Source organism: Taudactylus pleione, unplaced genomic scaffold (genome assembly GCF_031769625.1).
Source record: "Taudactylus pleione unplaced genomic scaffold, aTauple2 ptg000571l, whole genome shotgun sequence".
NCBI lineage: Eukaryota > Metazoa > Chordata > Amphibia > Anura > Myobatrachidae > Taudactylus > Taudactylus pleione.
Genome location: NW_028284973.1, coordinates 7347876 through 7365000, shown reverse-complemented (window position 1 = coordinate 7365000; position 17125 = coordinate 7347876). Strand labels below are relative to the sequence as shown.

Here is a 17125-nt window from a genome sequence, read left to right as displayed (position 1 = left end):
TGCGCAAATCGGTCAGAACGAATGAGCGGCCGCTTACGAGCGGCTCTGAATCAGGCCCTAAGACCTGCTGGAGCTCAGCTAGAGAGTTCCGTTCACTAACATGGGCTACTGCACAGAAACGGGGTGTCCCCGCAACTCTCTACTCCTTGGCAGGGGTGCCGAGAGGGGCTGAGAGTGGGTACTGATTAACCGGGCTTGCTGGAGGAGCCCGTGTCAGTCGCGCTGCCCCCTTAATCCTGTCAGCGGCACCAGCACACACTGCTGTGTGCTGGGTTGCAGTGAGTACAGGGAGGCTGCTGCTGAGTGCAGCAGCAGTCTCCTCTGCCTGCACCTGATAGGAGGGGGGAAAGCAATTGCACTGGTCGCACCCCTCCCCCCGTCCGTATCTGCCCCTGGCTGAGGGGCACAATTACACCCCCCCTGTGGAGCAAGCAGCGCTGCAATACTGATTTGTTTTTGTAAGGACACGTAGCTATGCCAGTACCCCCACCCTGTAAGGCTCTCTACAGCCCTGCTCGCTGGCATTCAGATCCAGGACACTGGCAGTGCCACTAGGGAAGCCAGTATGGGGATCACCGGGATCCTGGGACTTAGGGCAAAAAACAGTGGCATTTCAATCTCGGGATTTATGCCTCCAGTGCCGAGATTTTCTGGATTAAAATAAGCGGCTTGTCTTCAGCCCGGGGGAAGCACTGAGCACTAGTTCCATCGGCTCAGATGCTACCCCATGCCTCCTGCAACATCACAAAAGTCACGCGGCGCAGCCGCACACCAGCTCGCCCCTTTGTACGGCCGCGCCTGCCCGCACTGGAGTCTGTGCTGTGGGCGACCGGCACTGATTCACTCCCGGGATTGAGATTTTTTCAATCCCATATCTTGTGGTTTGAAAAATGAGCTGGATTGACTTTCCTAAGTGCCACTGTATTATTACCAAGTACACTATACCACCACCATTGTACAATAGACCACCAATGCTACCAGCCACCAATGTCTGCACTGCGATCTCACCTGGTGCACTATAACACCCAGCGATACCCTGAGCTTCAGACTGCCACAATCTTTGTTATCCCTACTGCTGTTACACCTATGATATCCCTGTGTCACGTGCTACCTGTTGTTCTACCTGATATATAATATGTCTTAGAACTGGTTAAGCTGTGCCATGTCTGGGACTACCCGCCACCAGCACCAGCTACTGTGCTATAAACCTATTCAATACCACTCATATTCTGGCCAGATACATTATACCCGGGTGCACCAAATTGTCTGGAGGATTACTGCACCCAGCATAATCTACATCACACTACATCACACTTCATATTAACGGGACAGTGCCGGCAGTCTCCCTAATCCCCGAACCTGCACAACCTGATGATATCGTCAGGTTGAACAGCAGGCTTGCACGATGAGCGACATCATCAATGACCAGCAGGAGTGCGCATCGCTGGTCATTGACGGCATATCCACTGGACGATATTGCAGACGATAACGATATCGCTATTGTTCAAATTGTCCAATGTATCGTGTAGTAGATACGCGGCTTAAGCCTCAGCTTACTTAGGTTGGCCAGCTTGCAAGGCCAGGAAACTGTGTCTGTGGGCGTAGCCCCTGGCCTCGCCACTCCCAGAAAATGGGGCGGACACGCCCACGTTTCCGGCAACGCCGGACGTCCCCATCCCTTAAATGCCTCTGCCTGTCAATCAAACAGAGGCATAGAAAGGGCTACGTACGATCACCCAGGACCCATTCTGCACATTCGTAAAACAGGTCCTGTGCATGCGCAGATTCCCAATAATCGGGAATCTGAGTTCAGCATTGCTCTTACGTGCAGTGCTGGATTAGCCCCTCAGAGTGTTCCAGCATATTACTCTGCTAGTACCTTCCCATAATAGTGAATGGAAAATGGGAAAAGCAATATGTGACAATATCACCCTCTACAGGCTAATACTGAAAACACAGGCTAAAACGACAACATATAAGGGGGTATATTTACTAAAGTGCGGGTTTTTAGAAGTGGAGATGTTGCCCATAGCAACTAATCAGATTCTAGCTATTATCTTCTAGAAGGTGCTAAATCAGGCTTGCCTACCCTCCCAATTTGGGTGGGAGCCTCCCGAATATCGAGTGCCGCTCCCGACCCCCCGGAAAGGCAGGCAAGCCTCCCGACTGCCACCTGCCCCCGCTCAACTACTAGAAACCCCCGCAGCGGGGGGGCCCGATGACGCCATTCGCGCTGAATCGCGTCATCGTGGCTCCGCCCCCTGCTTCACAATGCCTTTTTTCCCCCCAAAACGGCATTATAGCCTGGAAGGAGGGAGCTGAATGTCGGCAAGTATGTGCTAAATAACTGTTAAGTAGAATCTGATTGGTTGCTATGGGCAACATCTCCACTTCTAAAAACCTGCACTTTAGTAAATAGACCCCAAGGGGTCTATTTATTAAGCAATGTTAGGAGACAGAGTGAAAAGTGATAAGGTGCCAGCCATTCAGCTCCTAACTGTCATCTCACAGGCTGGGTTTGAAAAATGACAGTTGGGAGCTGATTGGCTGGCACCTTATCACTTTTCACTCTGTCTCCTAACACTGCTTAGTAAATAGACCCCTTTAGTTCATAAACAACTTTTTAGAAAAACAAAAATATGCGAGGGTACACAATGAGGCTGATTCGTTGAAGATGAAACTGCATTTACGGCAGAGTTGCCTACCCTCCTGAATTTCGCGGGTCTCCCGAATTAAGGTTTAGGGTGCAGGGACCCCACAAAGTAGGCTGAATCCCCCTCATTTACACAGCCATGTCTAAAAATCCGGACTGCGCATGCGCAAGTCCGGAGATAAAGAGGGCGGGGCCTGAGCTTCACTGTGTCATGACCCAGGGAAGTTATACTAATGATCCCATTTAAATGTATTTATCTCTTACTGTGTGTGTGCAGGGCCGGCTCTAGGGGTGATCGACCAGTGCGGTCACACAGGGGCGCCACCCATAAAGGGCGCACCCCTCCCCAACATCCCAATTTGCCAAAGTGGCGCGCGGGTGGTCAAATCGGGAGGTAGGGGACCCCCACCGCCGCAGCTGTGCAGTGGTGCCGGACCCCCGGAGTGTGAATGGATGCAGCGAACATGCGCAGTGTGATTAATGTTCCCATGGTCAACGTCAACATTATGACCAAGTTGACATGATAAATGTTGATATCATACAACACAGAATACATAAGTACATGGAGTATATATGTGGCACCCCACCAACATCCTGTGTTCCTACCCACACTGATGTGCCTCTATGAAAAGTAAAATATTAATGTGACTCCTGCCATTGTCTAATATAGGGCATGATTTAACTGGTTTCATTAAGGTTCAGGGACTATTTGCACTGCCCCCTCAGCGGTGGTGGACGTTAGGGGACCAGTGAGTACTGTAGCAGCCTCAAGGATTTGAACTAGAGAAAAATGGCAGTTGGTGTGGGCAGTTGGTGAGGGCAGTTGGTGAGGTAGCTGGACAGGAGAAGGGGCTGCGCTGCCTTGATGCTTAACTGAGGGCTGCAGCTGTACTCCGGGACGAGCAGCGGAGGTCTCTGAGGTGGGGAACATCCGGTGGGACCAAGCTGTGTTATCCGGGGAGGTTCCTGAGAACAATCAGCCTAAGAGGGGTGTGTCGGACGACCCCCAAGGGAGTGCCTCAGGCGGAGCTGCGGAAATATAGAGAGACTGAGCTTGTAAAGGAGCCGGAGGTAAGAAAGCTGCTGCAACCTCCCAAATAGACACTCAGTGACATTAGCGCCTATTAACTGGAGGCCTACAGTTGTCCACCGTTACATATGCACAGCAGTCCCTGCAGTGATCAGCGTGGGGTTTATAGACTGCATTCATAATAGTAACATTAACCCCCTGATACCACATATTGGAGGTTAGGTACAACAGTTACCAGCAGTGTTAGGGGGACACTTCCCTGCCAGCACTTGTAATACTATGAGTATGAACTAAGGTTGCAAAGCAGAGAAGGAACTGACTGTAATAGCAACACCATCGCAGCAGGATAACTTACAGAGGATTACAGTGTTGCATTAAATACAGACAAGTACTGTAGCTGGAGCAGTTTAAGAACTATTCTTCATATCCCGGGCAACGAAGGGTGCACCCTATTAACTATTTCAGCGCTGAACTAGCAGTGTATGAGACATGTAAAGTGTAGTAGTGTGAGGAAAACATTTTCCTAAAAAGGTGTATAGAAAAGTAACACAAGTTTGCAATTGTATTCTTGATGTAAACTTATCCGTTTATCATACTCACGTGAGGTTTTTTTGTATATATTTTAGAGATGTTAAGGGAATTGCAAAATTAGTCATTTGTTAATTGCCACTAGAGCATACTTACCCATTTATAGTTTGCAGGTTCGAAGTCCAGAGTTCGCTAGTGATCTACAGGTTCCTGAAAAATAAAATAAACAAGAGTGTTAATGTGTGTGTTACTGTCTACTGAAATGCATTGTTGATATATGCCAAGTGTTTCTTTGTTCTTACAAAGTATAATAAATATAAGAAAGGATTCACTATTGCCATCTTTACTGCTATACTATATTGTATGATTACATTGTGACTAAACCCATAGCATAGGGTATAACATATAAATTTACATAAATACAGTGTAAAGTTAGCATAATTATATAAAGAAGACAAATGGGTCCTGCTCATACAAGCTTACAATCTATATGATCACTATAAAAACTAGATCTTTTAAAACCTCCCCACAAAATCCACATTGCTCCTGTCCTGTATCATCTGTATGCTACCACATGGTATCTGACATCCAGGCACCTGGCAGTCATCGGACAAGGTGACTGCATAAGGAAATTCAATGGTAATAAAGGTCACATCTATATAAAGATATCTCGGACCAATAAGTAAGAAGGTGGTTTATTGAAGGATTTGCAGGAGGAATCTACATCAAAGAAACCTATGAGGAGCTTGTTTACCTGCCATTTAGTAAGAGCATTACCAACAGGGTGTGTTCCCTTGGGCAACCATCTTTCCTAATCTCTGCGCTGGTGATAGCACATATTTCTGCTTTACCCCTCACAGATTAGTGAATCGGATCCTCTGTATTTTCGCCTTTCGTCTAGGCCGGCCCTGGTCACGGGTTAGCGCTTTTGGACTCCCACTCACCGTCAGTGACCGCCTGTCACTGACTCCACCCACTGCGCCGTGGGCGTGTAACGATGCTGCCACCACCAAACTCTACCATCGCCGTTTGGAACCGCTTTTTACGTTACAATCAGGCTCCTGCCTCGGCACCTGGAACCGCTTCTGCTGCGTATGCATTTGACTAACTGCGGACACACCTCCTGTTTGGTGTCGGCTGTTCCCACCTGATCCCTCGCAATGGACCAGGTCTGCACGGTAGCTTGGCAGAGGGCTTCAACTTGGAGACACGGAGCTCTTACCCAGAACAGTCAGAGAATGGAATAGCGTTTGGCGCAATTCTTTTGTTCGCAGGATCGAGGCAATTGAAGTAAAGGTAAACGGTGTTTTATTGCTCAATGTCTTAAAGAAGACTCAACCTTCCGAATGAAGGGGTACATTACATTGCATACAGGAATCTTATCAGCAGCTCTTCTCCTGAAAGAAGTTACAAGGATGTATATATACAGGGCTCACAGTCCCTCTTTTTATGTCATTCTTACACACAACATTACAGGGGGGCAAATCCACCCTGTGGGCCTGATTCAGAGCCGAACGCTCTGACCAGAGCGCTCGCTCTGAATCAGGGCCCTCCTCCATGAAAATGGAGCATCCTCCTGGACGCTCGCATAGCTGTGGGTGACCACCCACAGCTTATGTGAGCGTCCATGATGATGGTCGCGATGGTCAAGACCATCGCGACCATTGGGCTTGTGTCTCACTGCCGCAAGCCCTGGAGTGATTTTGGCTCTATCAGAGCCAAAATCACTCCCACTGACATCACTAGTGATGTCAGTGGGGCCGGCTTCAGACGGTAGACATTCCCATGGGAATGCCTCCGTCTGGCAGCCACGCCCCGGCACGCCCACCAAAGGGGGCGTGCTTTCAATCAACATCAACAGCACGCCCCCTTTGGTGCGAGACCCGGAGCGATGGAGAGCCCATCGCTATCCGGGTCTCGCGCATGTGCACGACGGAGCTCCCTCCGTCATTCGCATGCGCAGTGCGGCAACATCGACCCGCTTGCGAGCGTCCTGCGCTCGCGAGTGGGTCTGAATGACCTCCTGTGTTCCTTCTACCCAATCATTCTAGCTCACAAAATATAAATTAACAACATATTACATTTCAAAGGAGTCACTCAATATCCTCCTTCCTAAACCACCACCCAAACTTTAAACACAAACTGATTTATCATACATTATACTGTCTCCTAAAATGTTGATATAACATTTCACAGGAAATGGTAAATGACATTCATCCTTATCAATCAGTTTGGCATTTCCAACCTTAACACATTCAGTGACATCCAAAAGGTTCCTAAAAACAGATTGTCTTTTCAAAGGAAGTTCTGTACATGAAGGGTTTAGCTATATGACACTAGTCACCCCTTTACACAGAGAACTTCCAGTCAAGCCTATTCATCAGACCTCCTGCTAAGGGAATGACAATTAGCATCTTGTTTCTGCACCACAGGGGCTGGTCATGTCATATACAAAAAGTGCATTTAAAACCAGTTTACATTTAAACCATATAGTGCATAGCCTATTAAATATACGTTGCTTCATGCACTAATGCATTGCAGATCAGCTGCAGTGCGTTACAGCAATACATATATACTTTAATACAGTTAATTATAAACCATGTGCAGTGTGCTTTTACACTATCCTTTTAAAATGGCGCAACGGCATGAGGATTAATCCCCTCAATGCCTTGACAGCCATTTTAATCACGTGTGGTTGGCCTCCGGCCACACTAAACCATTATATTATATATATATATATATATATATATATATATATATGTTTTTTCTCCGAGTGATAATTACTAAGAAAGAGGAAGGCACCATCTTTCATCATCACTTGTAACTCTAAGGGGTACATTTACTAAAGTGAGAGTTTTTAGAAGAGGAGATGTTGCCAATAGCAACAGATTCTACTTAACATTTATCTAGCACCTTCTAGAAGATAATAGCTAGAATCTGATTGGTTGCTATGGGCAACATCTCCACTTCTAAAAACTCTTACTTTAGTAAATATACCTCTAAGAATAAAATATTTAACTACTGTATTTTACCCTCCAGCCCCAGTCAGGACAGAAGCTGCACTGTGACATGTCCATTCACATACCTGGTGAGAGAGACAGATAAATAGGGCATATTTATCAGTTACTGGGTTTTAAAAGCAATGATTGTGATTTTTTATCGCAGGTATTTGCATCAATAAGAAATTATACACTGCCAGAATGTATAAAATACCACCCACAGGGACTCTGAAAGTAGCCCGTCCCTGTGAATTGTTCGGAGTGATGTGACCGTATCAGCGGTCTATTCGCTCATCTATTGGGAGTACTGTACGGGCGTGGCTTACTGACATTTACGGGGAATGTATAGGGTAAGTAAATTGTAATCTAGATGCAATAGAGGAGGGGTGCCCAGAATGGTATTTTGTCTGGCGACCCATGGAGTCTAAATCTGGTTAGGGTTGGGCCACTGGAGAGCATTAGGGGGAGGGTTAGGCTTGTTCACAGGCTGGAGATGCGGATCACGATTGGGTGAACCTGGCAACCTGCCACTGTCTAGTGCCAGGCATGCCCCAGAGGGCCTATTGGCCTACTGCATGATATCTAACGGTTGATTCGGCCCTGGAGCTAAGAGCCAACTTCAAAACCTGGACCTGGGAGAAAGATGAAAAACAAATGGGTGTGGGAGCTTAATTTCTGCAGCTGATCTGCTTTCTGCCAGCTTCAAGTCTTGAAATGAACCATAAAAGTAGATGAATGTTAATCTCAATAAAAAACTCTCTCTCTGCAGATACCGGTCTCCTCAGACCCCCTTACGGAACAACCCCTCTTTCCCACCAGGCCTCTCACCTACCTTGGCATCTACTTGGTCCAGGGCAGGTATTACCCGCCTCCGTCACATTATAGGACAATTCACCCCACAGTCATTTAGTGATATCCAGGAAAAACACGATATTCCCAACTCGTTACACTACCAATATTTGCAAATTCGCCACTTTGTCACCTCTTTGTTTTCCACTCTCTCATCTCAAAATCCTTCTCCTATAGAAAGACTTTGCATACACCGACCTACTGACAAGGGTACTATATTCTTTCTTTACAATCATTCTATTTTGACATTGGAATCCCCCCTACTCTCGACACATGAACTTGCATGGAAGGCAGACTTAGGACACCCATTAGGTGATGACACCTGGGAAGCAATACGCCTCACTATGTCCAAATGTTCTATTAGTGTGGCCATCTGAGAAAATTCATATAAGGTTTTCACTAGATGGTATTTAGTCCCAGAACGCCTCCATGATATGTTTCCTAACACCTCTGACCTGTGCTGGAGGCATTGCGGTCACACAGGCACATTCTTCCATGCTTGGTGGTCCTGCCCAAAAATTATCCCATTCTGGAATATGGTTTGCTCCCTCATATCTTCTGCTGTTGCCCTTTCTCTCTCTCCCCCGCCAACCTCTTACTTTGTGCCCCAGTTGATCAGGCTTCCAATGACACTAACAAACTGATTCTTCACATCTCCTGTGCAGCCAAATACCAATCGGCACGTAATTGGAGAAAAAATTACACTCCATCTCAACAAGAACTTTTGAATAGAATCTGGTTTGTATCTAAAATGGAGTATACTACTAGCTCATTGAATAATACAGTGAATAAATTTCATTCAGTATGGGCTCCCTGGTACTCCTCCCAAGCGGTTACTCTTCCCGGCCTTATGTGAACCATGATTCCTATTTCTACCCCTGATTTTTCAGTTTATTATTCTATTTTATGTTATCCCGGTTTGCCTATACTTTCCCTCTCCCCGTCTACTTTCTATTCTTCCCTTTACCTCAAATATCCTTTAACTGAACTTCATTGTCTACCACGTCTTTTCAATGTTTTTATGAATACTTCAGATGTTTTCCTTCTCCATCTCAACACAGCTGAAGAATCTTTATTATGATGTCAAAGGTTTTTCTTTTCTGCATGGCTTCATGTATTTTTTACTAGCTAATGTATCTATTGTGATGCCGAATTGTTTTGCTGTGTATCTCTGATAACGCTAATGATTTAAAAAAAAGTAGATGAATGTTTCTATCCAATTATCATTCATTAGGAGGTTCCATAAAATCTACTACATTTACTTTAAATAGACCATACTTGCCGACATTCAGCTCCCTCCTTCCGGGAGGGAGCTGAATGCCTGCATTCTGTGAGGGGCGTGGCCGGACTGTGATGCCATTTTGGGGGCGGGGCTGGGGGCGTGACCGCTCAATCGCGTCATCGTGGCCCCGCCCCCTCTTCACAATGCCAGAAAAAATGCATTGTAAAGCAGGGGGCGGAGCCTCAATGACGCGATTCAGCGGGGGTTTTTACTAATAGTCTGGGGGGGTAGGCGGCAGCCGGGAGGCTTGCCTGCCTTTCCGGGGGGTCGGGAGCCGCACCCGATATTCGGGAGGCTCCCGACCAAATCGGGAGGGTAGGCAAGCCTGAAATAGACACTAAACCTAAAAAAAAAATCAAAGAATGTATGCATAGCCTGTAGGAAGAGATCTCTAAGGCGGGCCATACACGGGGAGATTTGAAAATGTACAACACCTTGGTAAGTTTTCAAATTCAGCCCGATGCACTGCATGCTGCTGAGAATGGTAAAGGATGCATCTTACAAGATGCTTCAGTTACCTATTTAATAGCATGACGGATCGCAGATCTTATGGTTTTTCCATAAGATCTACGATGCCGATGTACGACGGCGGGGACGCGCATCGCCGTCGTACAGCATGCCAAACCACACACGATGTGCACGATTGATCGTTGCGATCTATCGAAATTGTGCACATCGTCTAAAAAATCTTGCCGTGTATGGGCCGCCTAAGGCTGGCACTGGGTTTATACAGTGGCATAGAGCTGGAAAACTTGTATCACCACTAACACCACCATGTAGGATATATTGAGAAAACCAGACCACCCAAGGTTTTAGATAAATAAGTGCTGCTTCCTGTTTGCAAACAGATATTGGTCTCCAATAAGACAATCTCTGGACTCTCTGCGGAGCATTGTTACAGTGACAAAATTGTAAAACATTTCACAGTTGAACCCAATCCATATATGAAACCTGTCAAGCAAAATTATACACCAACCAATTTTACAGTAAAAAACAAACAAAAACATTTTATTGTCAATTCTCTGAGCTAGAGGTCTTGATGAAACTCCTCCTCATGCAGTTTGGTAAAAAGAATATGGAGTAGGCTGGAGAGCCACCTTGTGGCCTGGGATAACTGAGACAATGGCTCAGTCTCTGGAACGGAGTCTCTAATTCCAGTAGAATAAATTGGTAGATGTAGCAGATAGCACAGGCTGGGTCGGAAGAGTGAGTGCAGAAGACACCAGAGCCACAGGATGTGTGTAGAAGAGTCTTAGCAAGTATAGTATGCTGCTGAGACTTGTTATAATAGGATCTTGTGTACAGCCAGAATAGATGATGGGATCTGACTGAGTGTTGAAAGAGTTAGCAGGATATAGCGTACCATATAGCATTGGTGATAGACTCTTGCTGGGAGCAGTACTGGAGCTGATGTTTGAGCTTGTTATTTCAGAGCACAGTCTGGAGTTGATGGGCGAGCCCGCTGTGTCATGCGCTGCCTGGAGCTGATGGTGGAGCCCAGCTTGGAGCGGATGGTGGAGCATAGCATGGAGCGGATGGTTTAGCACAGCATGGAGTGGATAGTTTAGCACAGCATGGAGCGGATGGTTTAGCACAGCATGGAGCGGATGGTTTAGCACAGCATGGAGCGGATGGTGTAGCTTGGTGTTTACAAGTACTATTCTAGGCTGTTTTTATATCCTCCTGTCCACCCTCAGCCTTGAGATCAGCAAAGACTTGGATGAAATACAGGTGGTTAGTATGGTTGCGGAGCATCTCTGAGCTGATTAAATCAATAATAGATAGGCAACGGCTCCAAAAGGCTTCCTTTGAGCTTTCAACTAGGAATGGCTTCATCGGATAGGAGGTCATACTACCCACGTAAGCGTAGGAAATATACAGACATGTGGATAGAAATGCCAGTAGCTCTTGCTCACTGTTCAGCTCTGATGGAATGACCTCTCAGACGAGCATTTAGAGGAATACACCATTGGCCGGGTTGAGGAAGCCTTCTTCCTGCCAGTATCCAGTGAGGCTTCCCATGTTTTCGTCACTTTTTGGGCGTGCCCAGCACTCTCTGAGATGCTGGGCAGCCCCGGGCCAGTCCGTACACATGAGAACAGTTGCCGCGCGCATGCACACGCCATTTGTTCTCCTCCTGCACACTCGCTGCTCTCGGTATGTGCTCTCCCCAACTTCCCCCCCACTGCGGGACACTGCGGCCCGCAGGTGGGACAGCGCGACAGTCCCAGAAAAATGGGACTGTCCCGCTGTATGAAAACTGGACTGTCCCGCTGGAAACGGGACAGTTGGGAGGTATGCTACTGCGCATGCACAAAAGTCCGTGGAAAGTCCCACTGCGCACGCGCAGATTAAAGTTTAAGACGGCTTTCACAATGTCTCTGTGATCGCAAGGTAATGGGCAGACCACGTTCCTGGGTGGAGTAATGGGAGGTGGCGCAAAAAGAGACCGGTCCCTGGGGTGTTATGGGAGTTCCAGCGGAGTGTTTGAACTCTTAGCTTCGTTCCCAATCACATAACCACAGTCTCAGAGGCCAGTTTTAGAGAAACCGTTGACCCGGAATCTGCCCAGCCCAAGATTTACTGGAGGCGTCGCTGTGGGTCTGATGCTGCGTAAATGGCGGTGTTTTCTCAACCCCCCCGGCGGATCTGCACACAACGCAGATAGGGTAAGTGGGTGTAGCAACATTTGCACAGCCGGTCGCACACTATTTCAGGTGGGGAGCCTGTCAGCAGCCATTATCATATTTTCGCAAACACATTGCTAGCTCGGTCGTTGCTGCGAATGCAATAGCGTACAAGGCTGATTCAGGACCGTAATCCAGTAATAGTTGGCTATACAGTAGTAGGTGACCTAAACTCCATGTGCAGCGTACTACTAGGACACTTTTTAGGGCATTATTTATAATAAGCTGTGGAAACAGGAGGCCTGTATTTCCATCTACGGGAGCATGGCCGCCTCCATCCCAGGAGACGATGTGACAGGCGGCAGTTGGGTCTCTAGCGACCAGAAATCTATGTGTGCGGCCCGAGTGCTGGCTCCGCCCTCTAGGAAGTGACGTGGCCTGACGTCACCCTGCCCATTCTCCAATGAGGAAGTAACTTCCCACCGAGAGCATCAGCATCATCGCAGCCTGCCAGCAAGTTACACAGGGATCGGGGAGAAGTGGCCGCTGACAGCCGGGGGGGAGATGCTCAGGCCGGGTGTCAGACACTGACCGGGGTGTGCCGGCGGCAACCATGAACATAGACGTGGAGTTCCATATCCGACAGAACTATCCATGGGCCAAACTACCGGCCAACGTCAAACAGGTAATGGCTGGGTCATCTGACCTCACACCTGGCCCCCCCCCCCCTGACCGCAGACTTGGGCCCCCTGACCTCTCACCTGGGGCCCCCTGACCTCTCACCTGGGCCCCCCCCTGACCTTTCACCTGGGCCCCCCCCTGACCTCTCACCTGGGGCCCCCCCCCTGACCTCTCACCTGGGGCCCCCCCCCTGACCTCTCACCTGGGGCCCCCCCCCTGACCTCTCACCTGGGGCCCCCCCCCCTGACCTCTCACCTGGGGCCCCCCCCTGACCTCTCACCTGGGCCCCCCCCCTGACCTCTCACCTGGGCCCCCCCCCCGACCTCTCACCTGGGCCCCCCCCGACCTCACCTGGGCCCCCCCCCGACCTCTCACCTGGGGCCCCCCCCCGACCTCTCACCTGGGGCCGCCCCGACCTCTCACCTGGGGCCCCGCCCCGACCTCTCACCTGGGGCCCCGCCCCGACCTCTCACCTGGGCCTCCCCCGACCTCTCACCTGGGGCCCCCCCGACCGCACACTTCGGCCCCACTGGCCTCTCACCTGGGGACCCCCTGACCTCTTAATCACTTGTCATACATACAGTGTATATATTATGTGTATAATTTATTTTATTCTACTAATGGAAGTGTAGTAAAATCCATCTCCTGGCCTGTGCCACCCTGCACCTAGTTCCTATTCTCACAGTCCGTTCCCGCACCCCAACAATGCTTCTTACCTTAGTAGATGGGAAGAAGTGGGGACAGCATCCCATACCAGTCTCGGAACAGTGTCCCTGGGCTGAGGCTTCCTCCCTTAGCACCACTCTCCCAGACCGTCATTGACATTGTGCGGGACCTGAACGTCGCTCAGGTAAGAGCCTGCCGACTGCTTCCCCTCCATGCCAGCATCTCCTTCTCTGTGTTGGGGCTCTGCAGGGACATTGAAAACATTGGATGGGTGACCTGATACTCGGTGTATTAGGATCCCCTAACCACAGGAGCCCTAGGCTACTGCCTATGTTCCCTTCATTGTAGCGCTGTCCGTTCCTGCTTTGTCGTATTGCATCTCCAAACCAAAATCCCACATTTAGGATTCAATGTTATGTATAGATAGCTAGTTAAGTACTTGTTAATCATCCGTCTATCTGATGGTCATTATTTTCTTTACACCTCCATGGCAGCCATCCACTATTGGGTTAACACTGTAGGCAGCTGAGCAGAGACAGGTAAAAGAAAGATCCCTGGAAGATATAGAGGGGGCTTATATAATAGCCTGCGAGATACAGGCGTGATTCCGGCAAGATGGACGTATTTTTAAAGCGGCACTAATTTAAAAGGCAAATCCGACCTGGTTTTGTCTTTTAAATTATTAGTGCTTTAAAAATACGGGCTAACACGCTGGAATCGCACCGGTGTCTGCATCTCTCAGACAAGTACATAAGGCACTTAGGATCGTATTCAATAAGACGCGAAATGTCGGAGACTTTTCAACTATTGTACTTTCCGCCGCATTCGCCTGTTAGGGACGTGAATTTGCGGCATGTGTTCTGAATCAATTCCCCACATTTACATCACAAAAATAGAGGTTTTGCACTTTTCTGTCTGTTTCAGTGCATTGAGTTTTCGCTCAGGCGAATTGGTCCCGTCATTGAATTTGGAGATAAGAAGCAAGCAGGTGAAAAGTGGCAATAGGTGAAACTTTTTCGGCTTTTCGCGTCTAATTGAATCCGGCCCTTAGTGTGACTCTACCTTCTTCGGTGTCTTTCATGTATATCAGCTGACTGAGGCAAGTCAAGTGACTTGCTTGTTGCGGACAAGTCTGAACAGCACTAAGCTAGTTTCTACTTCTAAGTACCAAATGTAGGTTGAAGACTCGGTCCTCCTATTCCTGTTTGAGCGCGCCAGGAGTGTAACACCACCTGTACGATGTTTAAGGGTCACACCTGTGTGTGGATCGCCATATCGCTTGTGTGCATGCTGGCATCTGCTTTGCTGAGAATCTCAGCACCAGGATAATCTTCTTTGCACCAAAGAGCGTTGTTCCCAGATAGCCACCTTATTATGGGTGCTTTATTTTCAATATTGGTATAGAGCCTGGTGGAGGGGAGAGAACTAGCAAAACGCATCACCTTGCCTTTGAAGTATGCAATAAGTTTCTAACTAGTTGTATGGGACCTTTTTATTAGCGGAATGTATCCCTTGTAGCCCAAACAAACGACTTTTCCTGTATTGATGCCAACACCCTGGAACCCATGTAATTTGCTCAGTAGCTGAACTTTCAAGATATTCCGCGGCAGAAGAGACTGAGGGGGCTATTTACTAAGCTGTGTTAGGAGATAAAGTGAACGGTGATAAGGTGCCAGCCAATCAGCTCCTAACTGCATTTTTCAAACACAGCCTGTGACATGGCAGTTAGGAGCTGATTGGCTGGTACCTTATCACCGTTCACTTTCTCCTAACACAGCTTAGTAAATAGACCCTTAGATCTATAAGTGTGGATACAGAGGACGCACAGCCTGGTCCTTTCAGGTGCCAGGGAATCCTCGGGTCTATGGTGGAACTTGATGCGTCGTCAAGCAATGAGCCAGGGGTGATCAAGGGTATTACATTACATATACACTGAGGTCATTTAACGTGTGCTCTGAAGCCCATGTCGTGCATGCCCGTGAGCCTACACCTCTATTACTTCTGGCACCTTACATCCTCTCCCCTTGTAGGCCTGCCCAAAGGCATCCTTGATCCATATTGCAAGAGTGCCTTGATGGATCAAACAACTTAGTTTTGCACCAAAGAATGATTGTCTTCTAGTCCTATAGTATTTGTTGAGGGTGTTTGAGTCAGGATGCAGAACAGGTGCCTAATGCAGAAGATCTGTCCGAGATGGTAGCTGCCAAGGCTGTTCCAGAATCATTCCCCCAAAACTACCACAAGCCACAGTTGCTGTGGCCAAAATGGAAGCACTACTGTGAATTCCACAGCTTCTGCAGAGCGTGGACCTGCGTCTTTTGCCACCCTGTTATAACATTATTCCCTATTGGGCCCCTTTATAATAGGTGCTGGAAAGCTCAGGGTAGGAATATAGGCCCTGATTCAGAGCCGGACGCTCTGACCAGAGAGCTCGCTCTGAATCAGGGCCCACCTCCATTAATATGGAGTGTCCTCCTGGACGCTCGTATAGCTGTGGGTCACCACCCACAGCATATACGAGCGTGCAGGATGATGGTCGCGATGGTCTTGACCATCGCGACCATCGAAACTGCGAGCAAAAGCCTGCGGTTGAGTTTTTCAACCGCAAGGCCAGGAGTGATTTTGGCTCTATCGGAGCCAAAATCACTCCCACTGACATCACTAGTGATGTCAGTGGGGCCGGCTTCAGACGGTAGGCGTTCCCTTGGGAACGCCTCCGTCTGGCAGGCACGCCCACCAAAGGGGGCGTGCTGTCAGTCAACATCGACAGCACGCCCCCTTTGATGAGACACTCCGAGCGAAGGAAAGTCCTTCGCTCGTCGCGTCTCGCGCATGCGCACGACGGAGCTCCCTCCGTCATGCGCAGTGCAGACCATCGACCCACTTGCGAGCGGACAGCCGCTCGCGAGTGGGTCTGAATGAGGGCCATATTGAGAACTTTGCTAATGTTGCATTTTTTTCCAATGTATGTTTTGTAAACTCATACTTGCTGCAACTAAGCGCTGTGGGCTGGGGTGAGGACCTGCAGTGGCCTCCACTGGCTTCAAAAGGCTAATAACAAATGCACGTCACATGGCCGTGTATTTTACACCATGTTTAGCCTGTCTTGCAACGTATAAAGCAGGATCGGACCAGCCCACAGGGCTACAGGAGAAATCCCCAGTGGGCTCCACTGCCTGCGTGGGCCCAACCCCTTCTTCTAATGTCAGACAGTGCACTTGAATTATACATTGTTACTCTATTACAGAGTCTGTTACCTGGCAGAGCAGAGACATGGATGAACAGACCATGTACAGTTGTATCCATGTTGTTTGTAGATTATATCCTCTATAATGGTTGGCCAATTCCCTGTGGTGGCTGGCCACACTTTTTAAGCATGGGCCCTTACCAATGCCTTCTCCTGGTGGGCCCTTCATGGCAGCCATGTTTTATCATCTCCAGAGAGATGTTGAAAAGGAGAATTTGTAGAAGGACATCTAAAAAGAAATGGCTTTTAGGTGCTTAAAGGGAACTTGTTATTGTAAGAATAAAAGACCTATGTGGGACTGCTAGTTTAGATGGATGAAGGGGTTCTCTGTGTATAGTTAGAAGTATTCCTAAGCTTACGATACAGTTAAGTAGCACCTGCAGTGTGTGAATCCCCCTGCAATACTCATATTCACCTCCTTGTAGATTCTGTTAGTGGTGGTGCCTAAACTTGGGGTAAGCAGCAAGAAATTCATGATCTGAAATCTTCACTTCAATGTGACACTATTAAAATGGGTATATTTCCCACAGAGATGTCACCTTGATTAATGTCATCTTGTTTAT

General features: G+C 48.3%; 1 protein-coding gene across 2 annotated transcripts in view; it reads left to right on the top strand.

Annotated features, from left to right (window-relative positions):
* Positions 1 to 12432: 12432 nt before the first annotated feature.
* The window catches only part of FAM91A1 (family with sequence similarity 91 member A1), a 68274-nt gene continuing 63581 nt past the window's right edge, over positions 12433 to 17125 (top strand). For both annotated transcript variants that reach the window (XM_088453153.1, XM_088453152.1), the window contains exon 1: positions 12433 to 12653. In XM_088453153.1, coding sequence (XP_088309279.1) covers positions 12582 to 12653 — 72 coding nt within the window. In that variant the 5' untranslated portion in view covers positions 12433 to 12581. The remainder of the gene's footprint in view (positions 12654 to 17125) is intronic.